This window comes from Siniperca chuatsi, linkage group LG16 (assembly GCF_020085105.1).
Source record: "Siniperca chuatsi isolate FFG_IHB_CAS linkage group LG16, ASM2008510v1, whole genome shotgun sequence".
Lineage (NCBI taxonomy): Eukaryota > Metazoa > Chordata > Actinopteri > Centrarchiformes > Sinipercidae > Siniperca > Siniperca chuatsi.
The window spans coordinates 20100343-20118562 of NC_058057.1; the positions used below are offsets into that span (position 1 = coordinate 20100343).

Genomic DNA, 18220 nt, shown 5'->3' on the forward strand with positions numbered 1-18220 from the left:
GAGGAAGCGGTATGGATAAGGAGGAAGTACAGTAACGTTAGCTATGTCAATGTGAACAGATCATACAGCATTTGATTGTAGCTCATTTTGCAACAAGTTTATCATTATATTGTGTTTGCACGGTTAAGAGACATGGCTTGTTTTTTCAGAAGAAGTATTGCAGCAAAGGTAATGAAGCTGAAAGTCTTGAAAGATGATACTGTATGCTAATGCAAACCTAGCAGCATGCCTTGACCCTGAAGCAAGTAAAAACAAGAGGGAGGCAGGATTGTCTTGCACATAACAGTTTGCCTATGCTCTTTAAGCTCACCTCATACTGGTGTTTATTGAAATCTTATACCTCTTTATGTGTTTTGATGTTTAGCTGGGAAAGACGCTGCAGCAGTCTGAGGATGCCTTCATACCAGCTCTGTCAGCAGTTCCAGTTTTTAAGAAACAGTTAAGTGTGATTGTGTTTAACATTAATTCTGTTTGAGTCAGATGCTTTATACGTGTCTGTTAAAGCTCCCTGAACCTTGTACTCCTCAGGCAGACTGCTGACTTCAAACTGCCAATCAGCACATTACGAATCAGTGGGATTTTACCATCCAGTGGTGACATTCAACTGCAGACAGAATATTTGGCCACTCAGGTAAGATACATTTTAGAGAAGGCATGGGTAAAGGCTACCCCAGATCTAACATGTTGACATGTTTTTATTTTGTCACCATGCTATTGTAATCTCACAAATAGAGGCACAATTTTTTTTACTTTTTTTTGGTGACAAGGCAAAGAATCAACAAATTAAGGCTCATCTTTCATTACATTCTTTAGCAGCTTACAGCTTTTGTCCAAAGCGATTTACATTTTTTCGCATGCACATACATTGGTAGCACTTTGGGGCTCAATGTTTAGCTCCGTGACACTTCAACATGTGGACCAGAGGAACTCAGGGATTGAACCGCCAACCTGCTCTACCAGCTGAGCTGCAGCCGCCCTGGCCATCTTGATTCCTTGTCTCCTTAAATCTAAAGCTGTTAGAAATCTCTGTATCCTTTTCGACGCCGAGCTCCACAAACATATCAACAGTGTTTCAAGATCAGCTTATTACCACTTAGAATATCAGAAAAGAGGATACTTACCAAAAACAGATATAGAGAGATTTGAACATGCTTTTGTAATTTAGAAAACAGACTTTTATAATGACCTTTCTTCTAGTATTTCTCAGACGATTGTGGGGTAATTGCAGATCAGTCAGAAAGCTGCAGCCACACAATAACAGGGACTACAAAAAGAGAGCATTTCACTGTACATCTGTCCTCAAATTACTGCACTGGCTTCCACAATGCACTAGAATTTACTTTAAATTGTTGTCTTGTCTATAAAGCTCTGAAGGCTCCACCGTATATGTTTAGACATGCTTAAAATCTATTTAAGACCACTGAGTTCGCCATGTGAATGAAATGTGTAATATAAAGTTTGCCTTGCCATTTCACCTGGAACCAAAATCACAAAGTTAATTGAATATTCCTCTTACTTTATTTTTGTAGATACACTCCAAGTCTATTCTGCTCAATATAATTCTGAAAGACAAGGTCCTTGTATTTTCCTTGAAATCTGCTTTGTATTTTTCAGTTGAAGCAGGACAGTGTGGTGGAAGACATATCTGCTGGATGTGGAGTGATCAACTTTAAAGTTAATCGCAAACTTCTTGTCCAGGTTTGTCAGTTTTCTTTTCCACTGTGGTGCAAACAACAGTCTTGACTGCTTCTACTGTGATTATAATCTGTGTAATCTTCTATTTTAGAAAATGTTGGAGCCATTTGGAAAGGAGGAGGATGATAAATTTGGGTTAAATAGTGAACTTTTCAATACTCTCAAGAGAGGAACAACATTAGTTGAATATAGGTATGTTTGTATATCTTCTTTAACACTACAAGCTATGTCTTCCCCTTGTAGATTGTCATCAGACACAATAAATGCGTTTTTATGTTGCAGCTCTCCAAATATTGCCAAAAAATTCCATGCTGGACACTTGCGATCTACAATTATTGGTGAGTTTTGGCTTTTGAGTTAATTTATTCAGTAACTAAAGCCAAAATAGTTTTATTGAGTAATATGCATGTGGATTGTACTGTACACTAGAGCCAGGCTAATACATCGGCCGATATTAGCTAATTGCAGATTTATGGGTATCAGCGTGTATGTCAGCCAATAAAATGCAAGAAATTGAATTACAGAAAAGCCAAAGATATGTTTTGAAACCGTTGTCACCCTTCTATAGTTTGTCCACCAGAGACAATGTTTATTTTTCAATTGTGAAATGCCTTGCCCAGTACATTTCTTGGTCATATTTGTTACAAAAACACATTTAAGGGAGGCTTATCAAAAATACTTATTTATTTTATAGGTGGTGTAAAGACAATTAATATTGGCCGATGTATCATTATTGGATTTTTTAACATGAAACATGAAACTGATTGTAAAGTCAGTCAACTTGACTAAAACATATAATCTCCATCTCCAGGTAACTTCATCGCTAACCTAAAGCAGTGCCTTGGAAACAATGTTATTCGAATGAACTACCTCGGAGACTGGGGTATGCAATTTGGTGAGTAAATAATGTGCAAAATATTCAGCAGGTGCCCTCTGGTCTCATAAAGTCCCAAATGCTACTCTTTGAGTGAATATTATTGACGAAACCAGTTTCCTTTCAGGTTTGCTAGGAGCTGGGTTTGGCCAATTTGGATGTCAGGAGAAATTGAAACAGAATCCCTTGCAGCATTTGTTTGAGGTGAGTTTGCAAGTTTGGATAAAGACACACAGCCACAAACAGTCTGGCAAGTAGAATGAGTTTCATAAAAAAGTGTTAATCGTTTGCTCAAACATTTGGCTGACATGCCAGGTGAACTGCCATCCCACCATCAACAGACACAACAGTTTTGGTGTTACATGGTCTAAATGCTGTTAAAAAGGCTTTTCTTCAACATTATCATGGCGGTTTGGCAGTATTTGGTGTTTTTGTCTTGCAGGTTTATGTTCAAGTGAACAAGGAAGCAGAGCACAATGAGGATATGAAACAGGCTGCCAGAGACTTCTTTAGACAGCTGGAGCAGCATGAGAGCGAGGCTATGTCGTTATGGCAACAGTTTAGAGAGATCACAGTGGATGAGTATCAACACGTTTACAAGGTAGAACCAGCCGGACTGAATGACAACATGACCAATCGACACCATGACTCCTAAACTCTGAAATATAAACCTTTTGATCGAAGGAAAGAAAATATCAGTAGAAGTCTGTTATAATGAATGATTCATTTCACATCTTTTCAGCGGTTAGGGGTCCACTTTGATATTTACTCCGGGGAGTCCTTTCACCAAGATCAAGCCCAGGAGGTGATGCAGCAGCTGCAGAGCCAAGGCCTGTTGAAAACCTCTGAGTATGTGACATATGTGATGGCCTTTAATCAGTAACTGACATGACAGACTCCAAGTGAACATCTGTTAGGAGGCCAGTAGGCCAGCTACCTGCTCCCAGTTGGTTTATTTACTGGGTTGCCGATAAAGTGTGACTCTTTAGTTGGCTGTCATTGATTTTGTATGTGTGTGTTTTGTCTTATTGGGTGTTGAAAGTATTGGCAGACCATGTATGTATTTATTATTTATTGATTTTCAAAAGAGGGGCAGGTAATATAGGTAATATATATATTTTTCTTGTCCCTGATCCTTTTTTATTATGGAGTTCACATTACTTTGTTACACACCACATCGTATATTTTGTGTTGGAAGTGTACACTGAAGTTATTGGAAAAAATAAATAATTATTATTAGATAATATAATTATATTAAATAAATCAGCCAAGCCTACATTATCAGCTGATTTTTGCTTATGTCAGATATATCCTTATTGGCATATGTGTTGCAGCACAGAAATACCAAAGCCATGTTTGACTACATCGTTTGTGCACCAGAGAGCATTGACAAGTTGGTTTTTCAACTGTAAAATGTCTGCTCACTACATATCTTTATCACAATTCTTTAAAAAACGAATTGAAGAGATTATTATCAAAAATGTATCAGTTGATATATTGTTAAAACAAACCCAGTTGCTGGTCAGTTATGAACAATATGGAGAAATATGTGAAGAACTGTGAGTTTTCCAACGGTTGCCTACCTACGTTATCACTACTTAAACCTTTTTTGTATGAATGCTTTTTTTTTTTTTCTTCAGTTGAGAACGATGTTTTATTAAATCAGTGGCAGCTGATCCTGAGCTTACATGGACTTGAATTCATGGAAATTGTTGTATTTACAGGAGAGGAACAGGTGTAGTGGATCTCTCCCCTGCTGGAGACATGAGCAGCGTCTGTACAGTGCTCCGCAGTGACGGCACAACTCTCTACATCACCAGGTCAGTACTTGTGTAAATGGTCAATTAAAATACAAGAACAATTAAAATGTTGAATTTTACAATCTGTGCTGTTCTGGAGAAAATAGTGAAGCGGTCCACAGGTTCAGAGTTTAGAAAATCTCATAGAAGTGTTTAAAAAGCCCATTCTGAAAGAACATTAAACATGTACAATAAAAATAATGGTCGAATTTTACTTGCCTAAAATGTAGACAAGCGTGCAATACAAGTAGGTGAAGCTGCAAAATGGAGATATTTAGATTATTTAAAATGACAGATCAAAGCTGAGTTATCAGATGGTAACTGTATAATACATAAGCCATGACTTTTGAAAGTGGAAGTGACAATAATACCTTATTCTGCATTTCAGAGATCTTGCTGCAGCTATCGACCGAACTGAAAAATACCATTTTGATGAGATGATTTATGTGGTAAGGAAACTGGTGCACTCAAGCATTCACTTTTTTTAAACTGTTACATTGCTGTACTTTAAAGACATGTTGGGGTAACTTCACATATACAAGACACATTTATCTACAACATGGAAAAAGCACATTTAATTGCAGTCATAAGAACGTAATGGAATTTAATGATGAAGCTTCAGTAATCTTAAACAAAGTTTTTTGCACTCTATAGAGCTGAAACAATTAGTCGATTAGTCAATCGACAGAAAATTAATTGTCAGCTATTTACAGTTGATTTATCATTTAAGTCATTTTTCAAGGAAACAGTCGCAAACATTCCCAAGTTCCAGGCTCTAAATTGTGAGGATTTGCTGCTTTTCTCTGTCTTATGTTATAGTAAACTAAATATCTTTGGAAAAACAACACATATGATGATGACACCTTGGGCTTTAGAAAATTGTGATGGTTTCTCTCAAACATTATGAATAACATCATGATGCCAAACAAACCAATGCAAAATGGATGTTTGGATATTTGTTTTACCAACAGTCACTGTCACTGATTTGAATGTCTATGATGATGTATTCAGTGCTTGATCCAGATTGTCCTCTTGAACTACTACTACTACTACTCTTGAATTCCTACCTTGTTCCTTTTTATATTCTATCCATGCCCTTTGTTGCGGCATATTTATCAGTTCACTGTATTTCTTTTTCTTTTTAAGACAGATAAAAGTCAAGCGAATCACTTTCACCAGTTGTTCCAGATCCTGCTCGCTATGGGACATTCATGGGCCGACAGGTAGCAGGAAAAATACCTGAACACAACCACACACATGACATAAACAGGTTTAATGGAAGCTGTTAACTGATGTTAGTTAACGATAGTTGTTAATGAGAGATCAAAGAGTAGTATTGTAAAATATCTTTGATAAGTAACTTTTCTTTATAATTGAAACCAAGTTTAAAAACATTGTAAGTGAATCTAGTGGGATTTAGCAATACTTTATGTAATCAGCACCCCACACACCACAGACAGCTGTTTTAATAAGAAACATTGGCCTATTGTCTCCTATGAAGTGTTGGTGCTATCGCAGGTAACCAAGTCCATTTCCTCATTTACTTAAATACAACTTTGAGGTGCTTTGAGTATTTTATGTACATTTTATATATGTTTTGTATACATTTCATGCTACTTATACCGCTACTCCACTACATTACTTTTACCTGACAGCTTAGTTACTAGTTACTGTAAACATTTTCTTTCAAAACATAATAAACTTTTAAAATATGATAAATTGGTATATATCAAAATACTCAAACAAAATATTTAAAATGAGCTCCTCCTTCACCAATTTCAACATTAAATTGCTGCGTACACATTAAACCATCAGTAATAATAATATCATTAACAATGAAAAGTGCCATTCTGCATAATTAGTACTTTCACTTTTAATACTTTAAGTACATTTTTGCTGATCTTACTTCTGCATTTTTACCTAGGTAACATTTTGAATACAGGACTTTTACTTGTCAAAAGGTTTATATTTCAGAGTTTAGGAGTCATGGTGTCGATTGGTCATGTTGTCATTCAGTCCAGCTGGTTTACTTGTAATTTTTATATATAGATATTGCTTTTACTGAAGTAAAGGATTTAAATACATTTTCCATCACTGGTTGCAGGTGTCAGCATGTGCCCTTCGGCCTGGTGCGGGGCATGAAGACCCGGAGCGGTGAGGTGGTGTTTCTGGAGGATGTGCTAGACGAAGCTCGGGCCAGGATGCTACACAACATGAGCCAGTCAAAAAGTAAAGCTTGTCACACATTAGGCATATTTAACAACGCAGAGCACACATGACTCTTCCCCAAAAGTATATTTGCATGTGTCGTAGTATAATAATGTCCCTATGCAATCAGTACTTAATTGCTCAAGCAACTGGTGTGTACAGTGTAAATATTGTATTGAAATGTAACTTTGACACATCTCCACAATTGTCTTCTGGAATGAGAGCATCACTGTCTTTACCTTTCCCCGCACTGCATTTTACAGAGTGTCACTCAGTCACAATGTGTGCCAGTGGGATTATCTGATTGCATCACACAACAGGAAGAAGGCACTGTTCTTCCAGCGCAGCATTTCTTCCAGTAGTAGAGAGAGATTTGATCATCATGAAATACGTACTACATACTCTTCCAGTGTGAATGCGCTACACAGAATGAGTGACAAAATAAACTAGACCTTAAAGAGTCATTTTGTATACTAAAAAAAACACCTTGATTTTTGAGTGTGCTGGTGATGGACACTATTCTCCCACAATGCAATTGCACAAATGAAATGGAGGCGCTGCTCACCGTTGGAAGAAATGAAAACGTAATGGATGGTGGTGATACACCTTAGAAAACAAAAAATAACAATTACATTATGGAAAAAACATTTTGCTGTCTCTTTGGGAAGTTTAATTGTAAAGTTGCAGTTCGATTAATGTTTAACGGTGCTTAAAGTCTTTTTTCCTGTATCAGTCAGTATACAACTGTAAAGTGTGTTGATTTCTCGTGTACTAAGTGCTAATACAGTAAACTATAAAGATTAGTATATGGTGCAAACTGTAGTCAGTATGTAGTATGGAATTGGGACACACTGTCTTAATTTTGACAAACAGTTGTCTCAAACACATTGTAATTTAGGATAATTAATTTTTCCATTATATCTGGATAATTTTAGTAATGTCACATTAGAAATTCCTTCAGCCAGGATATTGATCGACAAACTACTGTTGTCCTAGTAAGGGAAGCAAACCAACATTACCCATCTCAATATGCATGATTGTGCTAAGAAAACTGCCCAATGTGGGAATAATGAACCTGTACAGTATTTGGCTCTTTCCACAGCAACAAAGGAAATGGATGACCCAGGGGACACAGCAGAGAAAGTGGGAATCAGCGCACTAATAGTCCAGGTGAATTGGTTTTAAACGTCACCTCTAGGCCACAGCTTTTAACTACAACCTGTTTCATTTGATTTGTCTGCGCAATGTGATAAGAGAGACTCTGACTCTATTTTTCATTTACTTTGTTTCAGGACTTCAAAGGTTCACTGCAGTCAGACTACTCGTTTGACTGGGACAGGATGCTGCAGGCTCAGGGAGACACAGGAGTCTTCCTCCAGTACTCACATGCTCGACTCTGCAGGTCTGTATTCATCAGCCGCTGAAAACAAAACAAAAAACAAAACTCTATTTCAGGAATTGTAGTAGTTCTGTAGTCACTTGGCCATTTTGGTGATAATGATGTGAATCTTTGTAGTGTAGCCATTACAGTAGGGCTGCAACAAATTATTCTTTTTTTATGAATAATTAATTAATTTATAGTCACAATGTGACTTTTTTTTGACATTTAAAGATTTGTTGGACAAATCTTGTTTTATTCTGACCAACAGTAAGAATTTAAAACAGAGGAAAGCAGATCCTCACATTTGGTGTTTTTGCTACATAAATTACTTTTGTATTGTTAATTAATTTCCTTCTGATTAACTAATCAATTAATCGACTGTTTTTATTTGAGGTAATATTTTATGTTATGTTGGTTAGCTTTAAATTCTGTATCATACTTAGTTTAATGTGTTAATCATCTACCACATTACATTAATTAAAATTGACCAATCTAGGTGGTGAAAATCCTGCATTCAAAGTTGTACTTAAGTAAATGTACAAGTATAAATCAGCAAAATGTACTAATGACACCTTTTTAGAGTCATTTTCTATATTGGATTATTCCTAATGATGCATTAACATATATAAGCTACATTTTGTTGTAGCTGATGGAGGTGGCGCTAAATCTAAGTACTTGTACAGGTTTTGCTTGCTGTGGTCATTCCTCCTGTTCATTCATATAAGAGATGGGGGGACAAAATACACAGCCTTCGTTCTGTGCAAAAATACTGTATATTCCACAGTTTATCTAAAGATAATATGGAGATTGGACAAATCAAGTGGATGTCGTCCAAAGTTTCAGTCTTTTTAGTACAAGTGCACATACAGTATGGGCACCTGACTATTGTTTTAAGACAGACTTTTGTGAACCTATTTTAACCTACCCTGCTGGATTGTTTAATCGCTAACATAAAATTATATAATATTTGCCTCTGAAATGTAGTGGAATATAAGAATATGGTGGCATAAAATTTTAATAATTAAGTACAAGTACCTCAAATTTGTACTTGTCCACCAATATTGGTTTAGTGTTTGTTTGCAATATAAAATACACAATAGTTAATGTGTGTTAAGGATATAAAATGCATTAAAACAAGATATTAATCTATAAATATACATCGATATACAGTATGTATGGTTTGGGATACAAATACCCTCCAAACACATCTAGAAAAAAACGAGAGCCAACAAGATGCTGACTTATAAAGTTGCTTATTTACACCTTTTACTGCTGTGTTCTAACTGCAGTTTAATACGGAGGAATGAAGGTGTAGAGGCAGCCATATTTGATCCAGCCCTTCTACTCGAGCAGCCGAGTATCACCATCCTGCAGCACCTTCTTCGGTAAACAAACTACGCCCTAAAACCTGTTATCCCTCTGCATGTTGTCAAATATGTGACAATGAACGGATATTTGCTCCAAAGTTCACAAATTATTCAACCCTTTGTTTGTTTGTAGCTATGATGAGGTGTTATATCAGTCTGCCCAGGATCTGCAACCCAAGCATATCGTCAACTTCTTATTGAAGCTGTGGTAAGGAACAGGATGTTAGTCCTGAGCAGATGATCATCATGCTGTGAACTTTGGCTACTCAGTGTTAACCGGGTTCATTTCAGCTGCTGTAACCATAAAAGGTGTTTGCAGTTGTGGAAATTAAACTGTATTCGTGTCTCCTTTCTCTTCTAGCCACCTGATCGCCTCAGCACACAGAGAGCTGCCGGTCAAAGGAAGCTCCCAAGACGTAGCACAGGTAGAGAGAAAACTTACTTATGTACATACCTATGGTTTTTCGTTTTAAATACACCATCATGCAACATTACACGATCAGTAAATTCTTACCGCCCTAAAGACATTAGAGTAATTACCATAAATAAACTATTTCCAATTTGGTTAGAGTTATCAGCAGTGAATTAAACATTTTCTGCCACAGGTTTGGTTACATTATGACACACAGAGATAATTTTGTGGTACAAATGGAGATTTTTGTGATAGCATAACATACAGTACAACAGTATACTATGATGATCATTTTTCTGTTAAAGCCTACAAATTTGAAGGAAATAGTTTTCTGACCAATGTTGCAATTGAAAATGTGATTATTATTATTATTGTATTACTTAAACTCTGGTTCTGTATTGATGATCTGCGTAGTATTTTAGCAAAACATTTAACTGCTGTACAAGTAGAGAAGAGTCATCAAGCAAGCAAATTGACTCAGTAATGTCAGTTACACTGCAGAAATCTTAAGTTTGCTAACATTAGTCACCATAAGCTACTGATCATACCAGACCAAGTGAGTTTGTATTAAAATTGTGTTTTATTGCTATTGAATTCTACTGTTCATTTGTAAGAAAGGGATTAGTTCTTCTTACGAAGGTTACATAGTCTTGCTTTAAATATACAGTGATACACAGTAGCTGTGTACCGAGAATAATAACTTATTAAAGTAAATAATCTGATCAGATGATGCAGGTGCTTGTTATTAAGGGGTTTAAACCAGCCAGTTAGAGAAAGGTAAAGTTACATTTTATAGATACAGAATGGTGCTTCTTTATCAAGGAAGCCATCTTTGGCCGAGCGAACACATTAACCCGACAATAGCAAAGATTTTCATTTTGTAGTTCAGCTCACGCAATTAATGTTAAGTAGCTGCAACTGAATAAATTTGTTATATTTACATACAGTCAGAGGTTGTACTTTCATTAAATGTTTTTACAGTTCAAGACATTGCTAATAATGTTATTAAAATTGGTAGTCTTGCTATTTGATAATGGCACTCTTTCAGATCTTGATGTCAGTATAAAACGATTAATCATTCAGCCCAACGTCTGCCTCATAGCACAGAAAAATCGCGCTGAGAAAAAGCCTGAACACAGATACTAAATTCTCGTCTCTAGCTAACATCCATGATTGTCAGTTCATGAACTGGTTACAAATGAAAATGCTCTTAATTGCAAATATTAAATATATGTTAAAAGTGTTATCTCATTTGCTGAATGTCAACAGGCAAGGTTACGACTGTTCAGCGGAGCCTGCTCAGTCCTGGCCAACGGCATGAGGATCCTGGGCATCACACCGGTTGATAAAATGTGAAACTCAAAGTTTGTTTTTACTTTATCCGTCTAATTTCACTGCTGTATATAGGTATCACACTGCTATAGTAAATTTGTTCTGTATATAAATAATTATATTTTCTAAATAAAATCATGTTCCTTAATTGAACCCACAGAAGAATTTGCTTTTCCTGTAATTGTCTCAGGAATTTTACACTCACACAGATAGTCACTTTGGCTTTATAGACTGTTTTTGACAGTTGGAAACATGTAAAACCAGAGTTGAGTGATGTAACTCATCTCCTTTTATACACACGGTTGATGCACTGCTGACGTAAATGTCAGTAGGTAACTTGATAATTATGCCAGGTTATATCAAAGTTAGACTGGTACAACTTGTTCAGCTGAATTTCACCTGAAGGCTTGCCATGCTTAGTTACAGTTGCCAAGTTATGATTGTTCAGGGGAGGAGTTAAGCGAACGATCAATTGAAAGTACATTGGTAGGGTTGCATACATTCTGAGCAAAGAGAGTCACTGTTACCATATTTCCTTTCAGTTTTAATCAAAGTTTTAAAGTGACTTTCAAAATAGAAGGTGACACAGATAAAAAAAGATTACAAGACACTGGAGAGACGACATTATAAACATAATCACACATGCAGCCTGTCATCATCCTTCTTTCAAGTACGTTTTCCTGTGAGCTGGGCACATTCAGAATCAGCACTATGTGATATGGACATAAGACACTAACAGTGATATTTATACGTCCCATATAACAGATATATGGAGGCATCAAAATAAAAATAATGTCCTGTTACTACTTATCGCTCCAGCATGGTGAAATACAAGACTTCGCCATTGCTTCAGATTATTTACAAATTTGAAAAGCAGCTATAAGGGCCAGTTTAAAAAAAAGTCTGATGTGTTGTTATTTTTTTCATATAAACTGAAAGATGGATTGAATCTGGCAATAAAAAGATTTTTTCAAATTATCTGGAAATTCATAGTACTGTCACCAGTCCCATGTGGGTGGAAGTGGGCTGATTGAGGGAGCAGACCTACTTTAGTGGCTCCAAAGTCTCCCAGGTGCAGAAGCTCTTTTAGGTCCCTAGAAAAGGGGACCCCCACTCCCAAAAAAAAAAAACACAGACCTGGTCCACCAGCAAGAGAGACTCCTCTGCTGCAGGTCGGTGACTCACACATTGATCAGTCTCTGTTTGGATTCCTTGTCTGTGTCTTGCCGGCTCAGCTTGGATGTGTCTTGCTTTGGAAGTCCGTATAGGTAGATGGAAACACACACCAGGATGGCTCCAGTGGCAAACGGGATCGCTGCACAAGAGGGAAAGAAAAGCAAAATGAGACATTTCCATAATTTAAAAAAGACATTTACAGAATGGTAACAGTTTTGAAAAAAACATACAAAGATTTTGTATAAAATAATCTGCAGTCTTGTGTTTCTGAATATGCTTTGAAAGAAGCATGGACATGAATGGGAGAACTAATTATTTTACACATCCTGAAATTTCCTAATAATCTTCTAATAAAGTAACCTCCGAGTGGCCCAGCATACATAAATCTGATGTATGACAAAATAAGTAAACTACATATATAGTGTATGGAAGTAGCTAACGAGTGAGCCATCTCGCTTCCCTCTCATCTCTGTTGAGAGTTCCACATGCGCAGTACCGATCGGGCAGGATGTTTACAGATGTAGTGACACTACTGCCACTATCATATCTTTCACAAATCAACGTTTTCTCGTTTGAGTTCCGACCACGCTAAGTAGCTTTTCAAAACACCTGGCTAACGACAGTCACAAGTAGGGAAGTGCTCTACTGAAAATATGTCTCTGTCAACCCTGAAATGTAAATTTGACAATGAAAACCGTCAGTTTAACCCTGCCTGGACTGGCAAGTATTTGTTTATTTTACTGCCATCTCCAAACGCCTGCTATTTTTTATTACATTCATTTGCATTTGTTTAAAATTTGTCATTACCATAAACTAAAAAATAAGGTTTCAAATAGGCTGCTGAAAATGTCTGTCCCATCTACAGTTCCTGTTTTTTTAATTTGGCCCAATTGAATTTAAAATTGAAAGGCCCTGAACTATGTGATTTGCTCATAAGTATAGGGGAAATAGAGACAAAGTCCTTCAAGAGTTATTTGAGTTTAGTTAGTTGTGTTGCCTTTATAAGCAGTTGTTGACTTCCAGAGGAAAAGCTCCTTTTAAATCCAAGAAAAATATTCATACAGTCATTATTGGAAACTCTATTCTCCACATTTGCTGAATTGTATGCTTCCCAGTAACACATTTTACATGTTTGCATGTTCAGCTGACCTGCTGCACTGACTACAAGAGTGTTTCATCAGCAATTAATTGAAATTAATTAACTGAAAGTGTATCAATTGAACTTTCAGTTAAGCTACTTTTTAGTTACTACTATACTAAATGTTAAGAAGGTGGCTTCTTTTATTAAAAATGTGCAAACATACAAGTTATGAGCCACAAGCCTACAAGTACAAAACACACACCCTCGTCTGACGAGCCAGAAGGACTGCAAAATCTTTAAAAATCTATTTCTCAATCATCAGTAGATCAACAATGTGGTTATGACAAAGTAACGTACTTATCTGTAGTCCAAACAAGATGACAGACGCCACAGTTGAGAGAACAATGGCGGCTGCAGCAGAGAAGCCCTTCATTATGTTGTCTGTGTACTTCACCACCACCGACGTGTACAGACCACCCACACTTGCCAAGACTAGAACCACAAAGAGCAATGTCAGCTAAAATACTGTGAAGCAAAGTTAAATCAAATAGAAAGCTTCCCCAGGTTTAGTCGTACTTACATATTACAAAGCACACCCAGGGTGTGTAACCGAAGAAGAAGCCTTTCTCCAGGACATTATTGCCATCGTTCATGTAAACGCCGATTAGGGTGACCACAATGCCGGAGAGGTACATCTGGATGTTTCTCACCCACAGAGACGTGTCTGAGCTCTTCAACACCTTCTCAAAGTACACACCTTAATCAGAAAGTAGACACAAAACTGTTATAAGTAAATATTGCTCTGACTCCTCCACAACAACAGCAAAGCAAATAAAATACTTTACTTTTAAGCAAAAGACATTAGTTGGTATCAGTTTTATGTTTAAGTGCACATAATGTGTTTACTTGGCACAGTGTTTGTTTAGTTACTGAAAGCATTTGTATTATGTGTGATAGCTTAATTCAATAAAGGACAAAAAGGTGAAGCCACTACCAGTCGTTTCCACTGAATCCTGTGCAAATTTTACCTGCAAATCCAGAGCAAAGGACAGCAATAGCAATGGCCATGAACCCGACAAAAGGATTTTGCTCAATCTGGAAAAAAAGGAAATGGTATGAGCAACCAGACAGATGGTATATAGCACCTGTAGTCTGACTAGATGCAGGTAATAAAAAGCACATTCCATGATAGTGAGTCGGGACATGGATTATAACTGAGTCACCAGGACGGTTACAACATTTAAAGTCTAACTTGTGCCACCCCCACCTGAATTTTAGTGGCCTCTGCAGACTTCCATTGGACGAGTGTTACGCCCCCGCAGAGTGTGAAGACAGAGAACCACTGCAGCCGGCTGAGAGAGCGGCTCAGCATGAGGACTGTACACAAGGCCGTGCACGGGATCTTCAGCTGATAGGTCACCTACACAGGAAAACACAAGTTAGGTCTAATATCTATTGATTTTTCCCCCCCTATTTATAGAGGAAAGGTGGACGGAGCATTCCTTTTCACAATGATACAGCTCCCCACATACTGTAGATATTAGGGGAACTGCTGAAAATAACCACTACTATTAGACACTGGGCAACTATTTGTTTTCACAATGAACTTTCACACATTGGAGGGGTCAATGTTCCTGTATTGGAAGTTTAGTTTCTGTAAATGTGCTCTATATTGTTAGCATTGTGTGAACATTTCCAACATTTTCTGGCATTTTACAGACTAAATGATTAAAATAAATAAATCAGCAGTTTAACTGATAATGAAAATATTCGTTAATTTCACCTCTAGTATTTAGTTGTGGGTGCAGCAGACAACAGGTTTACCAACAATCCACAACCAAGTATTGTGTTTGAACATAAGGAAAAAAAAACAGGATTCATACCTGATAAACGGCTGCATCGAGGTTACTCAAGGCAAGAAAGGCCATGTTATTCTGAACTGCATACACTACCGAGGGCACGCTCAGCTTCAGCAGCTCTTTTGGGCTGCAGAATATATGTTCCACTATGACGTTCTTCAGTCTGACAGGGCTTCCTGTTTCTCTGGGAGAGGAGAAAAAAGTGTAAATACTTTGGATGATTCACTTAAATATACATGAATTCCACTCCAAGTCGTTGACTCACTGTTCTTGAATCTGAAGCACAGACGACTGAGAACACTGTCTGGCATGCTTGCAAAGCTCAGGCCCTCTGACCCAAATTTTGTTGTTATTCCAAAGTTACAAAAAAAAAGCAAGGCTGCTTTCTTTCCCAAATATCTGAGAATTGCTGAAACTGTTGACATTTTCAAATGGATACTTAAAACTTACCTCTTGTCTTTGATGTTTTAAAGCCTTGTTTATGTTATTTTAATTATAGGTTTAGGGGAATAGAAGCAATTCATGTGATTCTGGTCCCTGTTGTTACATCCCACCTGACCAATAATACTTGCTCTCATTGAGAACAAATTACATCCCTCTACCTCCTGCCTGTCTTATGTGATATGTGTAAATTATCAATTCATCTGCCAATTATTCTTAATGGATTAATCATTTGGTCTATAAAATGCAAGAAAATAGTGAAATGTGCCAGCCACAATTTCCTTAAGCCCAAGGTGACTTCTTCGTATTGCTCGTTTTGTCCGACAGACACTCCAAACACCAAAGATATTTGGTTTACTATCACATAAAACAAAGAAAAGCAACAAGTCCTCCCAATTTAGAATCAGTAACTGAGGAAACCTTGGCATTTTTGCTTGAAAATTACTTTCAAACAAATCAATTAAGAGTCCTGTGGTCAACAGTGTAGAGCTGAAATGACAGAATTTTGACAGCAGCTATTTTGATAGTTGATTAACTGTTCAAAGACATCATGTTTATCTGTGACATGTTAAAATGTCATGTAAAAAGGAGCACAAATAGAGAAGAGTTGTTAAGTCATCAAATGTACTCATTAATGTTAGTTACACAGCATTAAGTTTGCTGGCAGTAGCAGGTAATATGTTCATGTATACTCCTGTGGTCAGACATGTAATAGAGCAGGTAGCGGTGACACACACTTACTTTGAAAGCATCCCCAGACTCAGTATTAATTTAATGACCTCAGTGATACACACTGCAGTTGTGGAGAAGTACAGATCTCCTGTTGAGATGGTCCTTGTGTACCGTAGTGCCACCGTGTATGTAGCTGCCACCAGTGTCATCACTGTCAGGCAGTACACTTTGAAAATCACACTCACATTTTCTGATGAGAGAGAAGGGAGAAAATGTAGTGACAATAGCAACTTAAAGCTTATTTTTTAAGTGAAAGCCGTCTTATAGTGAACATATCATATCTATGTATTCTGTCTATTTCTTTTCCACTAGTTTTTACTTTATTCCCCTATTGCTATATAAATGCACTGTGTGACCCTGCTTTCTCTTACTGTTTTAACCGTATACCCTGTCTGTAAAGCACTTTGTAACTCTGTTTGGAAAGGCGCTGTATAGATAAAGTTGTTATTATTATAATTATTGATGTAGCAAACTGTCATCGCCTTACATGTCCAGTGGTAAGTATAACGCTACACATGAAATAGGCAACTTTATTAGCTACTTAGCAGTCACAACACGTGTTGCCACTTCTGTTAGCTGAAAACGACACTATAACTAGTCTTTAAAACAGCTCAGTTTTGATTTCTGCTCCTTTCAACAAACGTTACTGGTGGTCCTCTAACCGACAGCTAACATTAGCCTACCATGCTAGCTTTTGTATCCACTGGTTAAACTCACCGCCGGCCATCGCTGCTCTGGTTTGTGTCCGTCCGATTGGCAAGGAAGTAGTATCCTGCTTACGTTACATGCCATCAAAACTAACAGGCGTATCCATTGTGGATTAAGGAATGCTGCCCGACCAGCGACACATTAAAAAACGAGTCTGGTCTGGCTACACGGTCCGGTCCTATCCTCTTCTTCTTCTTCTTCTTCTTCTTCTTCTCCTCTTCCTCCTCCTCCTCCTCCTCCTTCTTCTTCTTCTTCTTCTTCTGCTGCTGCTGCTGCTGGTTTGATTTACTGGCGGGCTACAAACCAACATTAAAGGTGCCTGCCGCCACCTACTGTATCGGAGTGTTTGACGTCACGACTTTACCCAAAATCTACTATAAAGAATTTATATTCTAGATATTGAACCTGTTTCTTTTAAATATTTGAATAAAGCCGTCTGAACCTGTTTCTCCCCTGTCTCTAACAGACCTTTGATGCTCCACTCTCTGCCCTTCAGTTTCCTTGCACTTACATTTTCAAGGTAGCATTGAGTCCTGTATGTCCTAATCTTAACCTAGAAAACACAACATCTTTCCTACATTTACCTTGATTATTTCTGACTGACAGATTTTATAGTTTTCTCTACCCATAATGTCATTATTCCAGATTTCCTGCCAAGATGTCATTATTCCCTGATGAGTTAGAGATTTTGCTTTGGATCTCCCAAAACAAATTTCCAAAATGTCGTTATCATTTTTGTTCAATGCATTTTTAGCAAGCCTATCTGCAATCTCATTCTCCTCTATTCCAACATGTGCTGGTTATCCAGCAGAAATTAACATCTATACCTAGTTGCTGTAGATTTAATAAGACCATATTAACCTTAACCAAAAGATCCTCTCGGACTGTGTGTTTGTTTTCAGCGCCTCAAAATTCCGTCGGTTTGCTGAATGTCTATTGTGACATCACCACTCTGCATGTTACTCTACGATTCGGTCACATAACGTTCCCCACGCAAACTTTAGGGGAAGAATGAAAACATTAGTTTTACTTGATATCAAACAGCGAGTTGTATTTTAAAAGTCAAGTGGTCCCACATATATCTACTATTTATCTGGAATGATAACTGTTTGCCCCGAATGATAAAACGTTTGCCCGGAATGATAAAATGTTTGC

At 37.3% G+C, this 18220-nt stretch overlaps 2 protein-coding genes across 8 annotated transcripts; one reads left to right on the forward strand and one right to left on the reverse strand.

The window, feature by feature from the left end:
* The first annotated feature begins 15 nt into the window (after positions 1–15).
* Positions 16–11221, forward strand: rars2 (arginyl-tRNA synthetase 2, mitochondrial). 2 transcript variants are annotated; one of them, XM_044168410.1, is made up of 20 exons: positions 16–168; positions 365–438; positions 529–631; positions 1615–1698; positions 1787–1887; positions 1978–2033; positions 2507–2590; positions 2697–2773; positions 3012–3170; positions 3312–3418; positions 4294–4389; positions 4757–4817; positions 5515–5591; positions 6473–6597; positions 7679–7746; positions 7869–7978; positions 9247–9342; positions 9458–9532; positions 9686–9749; positions 11006–11221. In XM_044168410.1, exons 1-20 carry the CDS (start codon positions 133–135, stop codon positions 11090–11092), a joined length of 1740 nt encoding a protein of 579 aa, XP_044024345.1. In that variant the 5' UTR covers positions 16–132; the 3' UTR covers positions 11093–11221. The 2 variants fall into 2 exon arrangements, with proteins under 2 accessions (XP_044024345.1, XP_044024346.1); XM_044168411.1 differs by having other exon boundaries at positions 118–168; positions 533–631.
* slc35a1 (solute carrier family 35 member A1) lies at positions 4929–17322 on the reverse strand. 6 transcript variants are annotated; one of them, XR_006374843.1, is made up of 11 exons: positions 17075–17291; positions 16367–16547; positions 15209–15368; positions 14593–14745; positions 14354–14420; positions 13906–14082; positions 13683–13817; positions 12254–12383; positions 7142–7996; positions 6452–6572; positions 4929–5607 (listed from the first exon to the last, which is right to left on the reverse strand). XR_006374843.1 is itself a non-coding variant. In XM_044168413.1 (10 exons), the coding sequence occupies exons 1-9, from the start codon at positions 17082–17084 to the stop codon at positions 7990–7992; spliced, it is 1020 nt and encodes a 339-aa protein (XP_044024348.1). In that variant the 5' UTR covers positions 17085–17291; the 3' UTR covers positions 4929–5607; positions 7963–7989. The 6 variants fall into 6 exon arrangements, 3 of the variants coding, with proteins under 3 accessions (XP_044024348.1, XP_044024347.1, XP_044024349.1); XR_006374842.1 differs by lacking the exon at positions 4929–5607 and having other exon boundaries at positions 6231–6572; positions 7142–7182; positions 7963–7996; XM_044168413.1 differs by lacking the exon at positions 6452–6572 and having other exon boundaries at positions 7963–7996.
* Between the last annotated feature and the right edge of the window lie 898 nt (positions 17323–18220).

Coding starts and splice junctions, on each gene's coding strand:
- rars2 (XM_044168410.1), top strand. CDS start 133: ATGGCTTGTTTTTTCAGAAGAAGTATTGCAGCAAAG. Junction 439..528: donor GTTCCAGTTTTTAAGAAACA/GTTAAGTGTGAT, acceptor TGTACTCCTCAG/GCAGACTGCTGACTTCAAAC. Junction 9,533..9,685: donor AACTTCTTATTGAAGCTGTG/GTAAGGAACAGG, acceptor TTTCTCTTCTAG/CCACCTGATCGCCTCAGCAC.
- slc35a1 (XM_044168413.1), bottom strand. Junction 15,369..16,366: donor AGTCTGGGGATGCTTTCAAA/GTAAGTGTGTGT, acceptor CTCCTCTCCCAG/AGAAACAGGAAGCCCTGTCA. Junction 13,818..13,905: donor CTGGGTGTGCTTTGTAATAT/GTAAGTACGACT, acceptor TTGTGGTTCTAG/TCTTGGCAAGTGTGGGTGGT.